Below are 8,961 nucleotides of genomic sequence, written 5' to 3'. Positions count from 1 at the left end.
CCTGAGTTCATCCAATCCTGAATCCATGCTGTAAATATTGAACAACAATCTCCAAATTTCTCCTGACCAAACCAAACCCACCAGGTCCTTCCAGGACCAGCCAGTGAGGATCTGCCCCAGCCAACTCTTTCCAGATCTCTTCAGCTCAGGCTGCAGTTTCAAACCCAGGGCAGGAATAAAGCACACGGGAGACAGCCAGGATTCCATAGGAAAAAAACCCTTTTATTTAACAATATATCAGGTTCCATCACGGCTCCATGGAGTTCAGCTGCCACAGAGCTGTTACCGATGCCAATGATATGCTACTGGGCGGGAGAGCTGGGAGAAGGCGAAAGGAATCAAAACCAGGAACATGACACGAAGAAAGAAAATCTGCGGCGCCGGGAGCGCGGCCGAGGGGATCCCGGCACCGCCGGAGCCCCACCGGGAGCCGAGGAGGATCAACCAGCATGGGGATGCCAAGGCTGGAGCCAGGATGCGCTCTGCAGCCGAGGAGGTGCCAGCACAGAGGGGTCTGGTTCCCTCTGTGCCCGGTTCCCCGCACGGTGCCCAACCACTCCTGCTCGGCCCAAGCCCCATCCCGAGTGCCCCGCACCAGGACCGCATCCAGGCTCCAGCTCCGTATCCACCCTTGGCTAAGGGCAGTGGAGGGTGGACAGGGAAAATCCGGCAGCCTGGCTGCTCTGGCAGAGGCACAGGGGTGGGGCAGCGGCAGCCCCGGCTGGTTGATGGCAGGGCCAGGCCCCTCGGGACAGGGACGGTGCGGATGTGACGCTGTGGGATGTGGAGGTGGCACAGCTCTGAAATGTGGGAGCGCGGTAAGGACGTGCCGGGGCGCGGCGCTGCCGGGATGGAGAGAGGGATGTCCATCCCTGCTCCAGCACCTCTGGAACCTCCCAGAAAGCCTCTGTCAATATAATGCAGGTTCACAGCCCAGCTCCTGGGAGCAACTGGGAGAACTGGGGGCTCCCTGATGCCTTCCAGCTGCCCACGACAAGTGCCACGTGACACCAGAGATGGCTCCAGGCGTGGCCACCACCCCTGGGCAGGGACCCTGCACTGAGGTGGGCATGGCTGAGGAGAAGCCAGCCCAGCCCTGGCACCAAGAAGAGATGGGGCCATGGTGAGCTGGCAGTTGGCAACCAAAATAGGCAAACACAAAACGGGAGAGTTGGGAAAGGGATCTGCACCAGGAGCAGCTCCACAGGCCCGGAAAAGCAGAGCAGGATCTCAGGATGTTGCATTGAGTTCTGTATCCCCAAGTCAGGGATTTTTTGGTTAAAGATAAGAAAGCAGATAAATTTGATGTCCCTTTAGATCACCACGTCTCTGCCCATGGCCAGGACAGGGCTCAGAGCTCTGAGACTCAATGGGAATGAGCCACAGATTCTGGAATGGAATAGAATCCCAGATTCCTGCCTCACTCTCTGCTTGGAGCCCATCTGATCCTGCATTATATCGAGGGCAGGTCCCCAGTCCCGATCCCGGCAGTTCCCACACTCCAGCACAGCCCACAGGCTCCAGGCTGAGCTCTATGACAATGTTTTACACCCGTTCTTGTGGTTAAAATTTCTTTTTTTTTCATCTTTTTTTTTTAAGTTCTCATTTGTTTTTCTAAGAAAAAGCAACCAGAAAATAATTCGGAGTTTATACAAAACATCTTTACATTATTTCTTCCAAAAAAGACTAGTATTTACACAAACAAAAGGAAGGGGGGGAGGAAACAAAAAAATAAAAAAAAAATTAAAAAGGAAAAAATCAACCAAATTTCAATGCTTTCCAAGAAAAGAACCCGAGGGACACACTCTGATCCAGGACCCAGCAGCCCGAGGTGCTCAGCAAAAACCAAGAGTTCTGATTTCACCCTTTCTTCACATATTTACAATGTTTTGCAGCTGTTCCCAGCAGCAGGAGTGGGACTGATGGAGACCTCAGCTGGGGACAGCCACCATGAGAAGCCACCAGCACTGTCAGATCACTTTTGGTACAATCTGTGGCCAGACTCTGTCCCTTCTCCACCAAAACCAAACCAAAACTACATTGTCCCCTCACTTCCCCCTCCACTCCAGTCACTATTCCTAACAGATTCCACTGTCACTGTCACCATCACCACTGCCACCACCACCCAGCCAGGGCTCTTCCCACTTCGGGAAACAGAGGCTAAGGTTTGGCAGAGGGAAGAGGGAAAGGGGATTTTTTTAAGACACAATTCTCTGGGATTTCCCCATCGGGGAATGGGGGTCCTGGTGGGGGCGGCTCCCAGGCCAGGATGGGCAGTGGATCCCACAGAGGAGAGAGGGATGGAAGGTGCTACACGGGGGAAGCAGTGCTGGGATGGGGAATAGTGGGGAGCACCCACCGGGGTGCATCTCTCCCGAGGGAAGCAGCCGGTTTGGGGCCCTGGAAGCAGAACCACCTCAGGATGCCAAGGGCAGGAGGGGAGCTGGGACACCTCGCTCCGCTCAGGCCCAAATTCCTGCCCTAAACCCAACAACGTGACACCACAGGATGCTCCCATCCCGCTCTGGGCCAAACCCCAGCGCAGCCGTCGGGCCACCAGATCCCTCCAAGTCACCAGATCCTCCCAGGCCACGGGCCCCGTCCCTGCTCTGCCCCCGCCCCCGCCCGCTCCTTGTCAAGGCACTTTAGCAGAGCAGCTCCCTCGCTCTTTGGGCACTTCCTAAGGCGGGATTCGGGGCCCTGGGGACAGGCGGGAACAGCCCAGGCGGGAACAGCCCCGCCGGCCCCACTCCTGCTCCCTGAGCAAAAGCAGCTACTGCTGGAAGGAAAAGAACGTGAGGAAGGGGGGACAGCCCGAGGACAGGCAGTGACAGGGCACTGCCAGCCCTGCCGGGCTCACTGGCATCACTGGCTCCTCCCGGGAAGAGGAAGCTGGGAATGATCCCACCAGACAGGCTCAACCCCTCCCAGTTTTGGGCGGGAGATGGGCAAGGCAAGGGCAGGGGAGCCCGGGCTGTGGGACCCCCGGGAGGTGGCAGGACAGGGAATGCTCCTGCACCAGGAGCAGGGCAGGGAACAGGCACAGTGGGGCTGGTCCCCAAAGCAGGTCCCACCGAGGGGAACTGGATCCTTCAGGTAAACCAGGAGGGTGGAAAAGCCTTTGGCTCAGCTCCCAACCAAGCCAAGCCTGCTGCTCCAGCCTCTTGGGGGCTTCCAATCCCGAGCATCAGCCTCCTCCTTACACTCCTGGCGCAAGCTGGAAGTTGGGAACCTTTGTTTTCCAGTTTTCCTTTCCAAGGACAATCACCTGCAGTATGCCCAGCCTGGGAGGGGGCTGCAGCTTACCCCTGCCACCCCTACTTTGCTTCCAGCAGGCTCAGCCACAGCCCAATGGAAAGCCAAAGACTTTTTTCCACAGTGGGATGCTCCAGAGGGGTTGGGAAGAGCTGCCAGGCCACGGCTGCTCTGCGTGGGGCAGGAGCAGTGTCCAGCCCCTCGTGCACTGAACGCTTGAGACAGGGTGGAGATAGAAATTTTTTTTCTTTCTTTCTTTTTATAAAGAGACTAAAACAAGAGTCAACAGCTACGAACACAAAAGTTTCCAGGGGCAGTGGGGGGAGCGGGATCTGCCCCGTGGCCGGCAGGATGATGTGCTGGAAGGAGGTGATGGCTGTGCCCAGAGGTGGCGGGCCAGAGTCCCACCCGGAATTCACAAAAATAAAAATGTTACAAAAAAATTAAAATAATTATAATAATAATAATAATAGTAGTAGTAGTAAATCGGGTTTGCCAGCTTCCTCCCTGCACAGTTGTCTGCATCTTGGCACCATGGCAAAGCATCCTCCTCCTCCTCCTCATCCCCCTGTGCGCTCGCTGCTCCTGGGACCGAGGCCCCGGCGTCGCTCCAGGCTCCGGGACCCTGCGGCGCTGGCGGGCACTTCCCACAGGGCCGGAGGGGTGACGCGGGGAAATCCCAAACCACAAAGGGGAGGTGGAGTCTCCGGGTTTGCCAGCGGTGTCCCGAGCACAGAAAGGCACTGCGCCCGCCCCCCACGGCCGGCCACAGTCTGGAGAAGAAGAGGAGGAGGCTGAAGGCTCACCCTCAGAGTCTCGGGATTACAAAAGCTGAGAACTACAAAACTAAATACAAAGGGGAGAATCAGCACGTGAGCGTTGAGCCCTCCGCTCCCCGGCGCCGCTCCCGGCGCTGCCCGCGCCGTGCCGGGGGACGTTTCGCTTCCTCCCTGCGGCGCCAGCCCCGCGCCCGGCGCTCCCGCGCTGCTGCATCGGCCGTTCCCAGGCTGCTCCTCACACCTTGTAGTAAATGTTGGCTGGGCTCTGCGGGGGCATCTCCTGCACGATGTAGACGGGGTGCCCGTAGTCCCCGCTCACCTTCTCGTAGTGCGGGCAGTAGTTGTTCTCTGTAGTCCGTAAGGGGATGATGATGTCGCTGGGCTCTGAGCCCGCGTTCCCGCTGCATTTGGGGCTGGCCAAGGTGCTAAGGGACAAGGCTGCGGCTCGCTGCTGTGTGTGCTTCCGGTGCCGCTTGCGGATCTTGATCAGGAGCACAACAAGGAAGATGATGATGAGGATGAAGATGACGCAGCCGGCGCCGATGGCCGCGAACACGGCCACCTTGGAGCTCAGGAAGCCATCGCTGGGACCTTGGGTCTCCTGGCCGTCCTGGTTGACGGAGCCTGCAAGGCAAGGGGAGATGGGTCAGAGAGGCTGCCACATCTGTGCTCTGTCCATGCATGGATCACACCTGTGGAGCAGGAGGGTGAGTTGCTCATTGGAGCCCCTCTCTGCCCCCCAAACTCAGCATAACATTCTCCTGCCGTACTCCCAAGGAGGGGAGCCCCTCACCTCCAAGGGGATGGCACTTGCTGCTCACCTTCCCACCCTAGTCAAACCCACACATCCCTGGGAAGGACTGGGCAGGACTGGCAGGAGCCCCAAGCATCCACAGAGAGGGCACCACCTGGCCTGTTCCCCATCCTGCACCACTGCTCCCCTTCCCATCTCCCAGGCTATGGAGCAGAGTGTTGATCGTGCCCAGGTGACACTATTCCAGACCTGGGGAGCCATCGCTGTTCACAGCAGACCAGGATACCCTGGTGAACGTGGGCCCTGACACCCAGAGCCCCCTCGTCTCCAATTACTGACCCCTGGGCTGGGGCAGCCGCAGACCCTGCAAGGGCAGTGCTCAGAGGCTGATCCAGACAGGAAGAAAAGAAAAACTTCCCAGCTTCATCTGATTCCACTTTGCTCTCAGAGGGGTCAGGAACTCAGGAAACCACCTTCAAAGGGCTCTCACACTCAAGGACCTCACCTCCTCCAAGCCCTCTCAGATGTGCTGTGAGGAACACATGAGAGGAGGAGGAGGAGGAAGAGTGCTGAAACAGCACTTCTCTGCCAAGCTCTGCCAGGAGCTGGAGAAACAAATCCGAGCTGCTCTGCAGCCTGGGCTTGGGACAGCAGCAGGACAGCAGAGACGAACACAGCACTTAAGGCAAGCCCATCCAGAGCCCGGATCCGGAGAGTCTGGTATCCCTGGGATCTGCGCAACAAGCTTAACTTGGAGGTCCTTCACTGGCCCCAGGACAGGCAGAGCCCCATCTCTCTCCTGGGGATCCCTGGAATACCCACCTGGTTTGCCAGGCTCCTCCACCGCCGGGACCTTGCTGCGCGGGCTCTGCGTGACGACCTTCAGGGTGTCATCCGACTCCTTGCTCGGGCGACTCGTCGTCAGCTGCTCTGGGATTACTGCGTTGGGATCTGGGAAAGGGGAGGGCAGGGATGGATGAGAAGCCTTGGTCCAACCTGGAAGGCAGCTGCTTGTTCCCCCCCTAAAGAAGTGCCCCCAGTTGTCAGGCACTCCCATGGGGCACAGGAGCACTGGGAGACGCCGAGAGCAACAGAGCAAGGCTGAGCTGCTCCAGGGCTTGTGGGAAGCAGGTCCCCACCCTAATTCCCTGGTTTGCTGTTTTCAGAGCTCCCGTGCGTGGGCTGGGACAGGTTTCTTGCTCGGGCAACAGGAGGAAAGGAAGGGAAGGGCAGGCAGGAGGCCAAGGCTGCAGCAGAGCTTTGCCTGTTTATTATAAATATTGGCCCCAACGTGCAAACACAATAATGAGAAGCAGAATCAGGAGCTGCGCATCCGAGATGGAGCCGAAATGAGACCGGGGCATCGCTGGGGCTGGGAAGCAGCTTGGGATGGAGGTGGTGGGGAGCAGGAACTCCAGGAGAAGAGTATGTTAGTGATATCCCTGATGTCCCACTGCCACCAGAGTCCTCAGCGCTTGGTGGCCTCCAGAGCTGAGATACACCAAGCCCAATTCCTGATGCCTGGCCAGCTACAATCCCCCACTGGACACCAAGGAAGTCACAGGAGCACTGCCTGTGCCAGCCCTCCCGAGACACTTGCAGGGCTCATGGGTCCTGTGTAGAGCTCACTTCCCACTGGGATGCGGCCCATGAGGTAACTGGGAACAATCGCTCCCTTTCAATGCCAGTGCTCTGCACATGCGCCATGTTGGCAGGAGAAAAAAGGCAGGAAGAAAGATCCCAAAAATGGAATTCTGTTGAACTAACCCAGGAGTGCTCCCAGGAGCAGCTGGCCTGGCCTCAGTTTCCCTGGAATCTTGAACTCCCACATCCCCCAGAGGAGCAGGGACCCTGGTTCAGGGAGCAGCAAGACCCCAGGGAACAGGAGGACTCACCCTGCCCCACTTTCATGACAATCTTCATGGAGCGTGTCTGGCAGACCCCTCCTTCCCGGTTCTCCAGACCATCCAGCGTGCCGTTGGAAGTGGCTGCAAAAAAAGAGAGGGAATGTTAGACAGGTTCCTAGGAGCTGGAAGGGCACTGCTGGGCAGCTCTCTGCTGTTCTCTGGCACTACTGTGCAGGTCCACACTGTCCCCTGGCACTACCAAGGAGGTCCCAGCTATCCCCTGGCACCTCCTACCCCAGGGATTCACTCCTGACCCCCCATTACAGCCACATCCTCACACTCCAGTCTGGAGCCCTCCAAATTCCCAGCTCCTGCCCATTCCAAATCTGCCTGCAGCAGTGAGGACATGATCCCTGCAGCTTCCTCTCACTGCCACATCCACACAAGTGAGCCATTCTCCATGCCTGCACCCTCCTCCCCCTTTAATTCCTGGATAATTTCCTTTGCTCCTGGTGCAGAATGGGAACACTTGCATATGCACAGTTTAAATTATACATCTCTAATTACACCCTGTGCCTCGGTGAAGAATGTAAACTCAGAGCCCCAGTGGACTCCAGGGGCTCTAATTGCAGGGCAGAAGTCACTTAAATTCACATTAACTTTTTGCTGGAGCTGGCACGGAGTTTTCAGCCCTTGTGTCCCATGGGAGCACAGGGAAGATTCCCCCCTCCTCCAGCCCTCTGCAGGGCTCAGGGCAGGGGGGACACAAGAGAAATAAACCCAATCACAAAGATTTCAGGATTAAGCACCTAAATGGCAGATTCTGCTACATAGACTAAAAAAACTGGTTTCTGACCCCACCAGACCCCCACAGTGGCCACTGTCCCTGGCATGGAGATGGATCTGCCCAGGGATCAGGACAGTTCCCACCCATCACCTCCCTCTCTCACGGCAAACACAAAGCATCCCAGTGCTCCACCAAATCTAACCACAGGGATCAATTCATCCAGGGAAGCAGGGAAACCAGCAACAGCTTGGGGAAGGAAATGCAATGGAGAATCATGGAGTCCAGGGATAATTTTCCAGACACAAGGCAGGACTTGGCCAGCATAGTGCAGCTAACACCTCCCAGAGCCTCAAGGCCAAAGCTCAGGCCTGGCGTTTCACATTCCCAGTGCAGCCCAATTCCTGCCTCCATCCAAAAAGCAGGTCTGGGAGGGCAGGTGACTGACAGAAATTTGGGATGAATCCACTGGACCCTGCTGAGTGTTGGTGAGGGGACAGGAAGAAGCTGGAGTACAGAGCAATGTGTTTCCACATTCCCCTTCCCACAGCAGGAGGCTGGGTGCCTCCATGAGCCTCCACGCTGGGATAAACTGGAAAGCACACCCAGATCCCTCCAGGAAGCAGGCTCCGAGTCCATCAGCTCCTTCCAAACACCTCTGTGCAATCAAGGCTCTTGCCTGAAACCTCAACAAATGTTTTCCTAATCAGAAAGTCCTTGGGCCATTTGCTGAGTTATCACCTCTCCTGCAGCAGGGTCCCCCCTGCCAGCGGCTCCTGGGATGGAGCTGTGCATCCAGCTGGGATGGAGCATCCAGCTGGGATGGAGCATCCAGCTGGGATCTGCTGGCAGCCCTTCCAACAGCAGCACTGTCAGCACCAAGCCCCACGCAAATGCCTGGGAATGTGGAGAAACGCCCCCGACAGCCTGCACGAGTTCTCTGGAATCCAAACAGGATGGACCTGAGCTCAGCCTCCCCATAAAAACACACCGGGAGGGAACTCCAGCAGAAAGCTCGGCAGCCCAGTTCTCCCAGGCTGGAGGCGCCGGTCTGGGGGTGAAATCAGCAGGTACATCCCAGCTCACAGCCCTGAAACAGCTCCTTGAATAGTTTCCCAGCTTCCCAGCTCCATGCCATGGGTTGTTGCATCTCGAAGAGACTCATCCATCCAGGGAGAAGGTGGCAGTCTGTAAAAACCAGTCCCTGTGAGGCCTCACGAAGCCTGATTTATAAATAATTAACTAATTATAACAAAATGTGGTAACAAGCAAGCGTGGTTCAAGTGGGGGAAACCAGAAGACCCCACAAAGGCAGCAGTTCCTCCAAATAATTATGAAGACATTCCATCCACATACAACAAAAAATAATACAGGTCCAAAGAGGACAGAGGGCGCAGCTGGAGCCACAGGGATGGACAAAGGGATACAGCTGAGCATCCTTCTTCCCACCCCACACTTGGACACAAAGTTTCTTCTTGTTCTAGCCACTGAAATTGTGAGGGAGAAAGTAGCTTTGAGAGGGAACCATGTGGAAAAATGAAG

At 56.8% G+C, this 8,961-nt stretch overlaps 1 protein-coding gene across 1 annotated transcript in view; it reads right to left on the bottom strand.

The window, feature by feature from the left end:
- Positions 1-201: 201 nt before the first annotated feature.
- The window catches only part of EFNB1 (ephrin B1), a 48,941-nt gene continuing 40,181 nt past the window's right edge, over positions 202-8,961 (bottom strand). Inside the window, exons 3-5 of the mRNA XM_041485068.1 lie at positions 6,684-6,776; positions 5,611-5,739; positions 202-4,658 (exon numbers count right to left, since the gene is read on the bottom strand). Of these exons, the coding sequence (XP_041341002.1) occupies positions 4,270-4,658; positions 5,611-5,739; positions 6,684-6,776 (611 nt within the window). The 3' untranslated portion in view covers positions 202-4,269. The remainder of the gene's footprint in view (positions 4,659-5,610; positions 5,740-6,683; positions 6,777-8,961) is intronic.

This window comes from Pyrgilauda ruficollis, unplaced genomic scaffold (assembly GCF_017590135.1).
Source record: "Pyrgilauda ruficollis isolate IOZ18807 unplaced genomic scaffold, ASM1759013v1 scaffold7, whole genome shotgun sequence".
Lineage (NCBI taxonomy): Eukaryota > Metazoa > Chordata > Aves > Passeriformes > Passeridae > Pyrgilauda > Pyrgilauda ruficollis.
The sequence above is the reverse complement of the archived record's forward strand: the minus strand, read 5'-3'. Positions and strand labels throughout refer to the sequence as shown.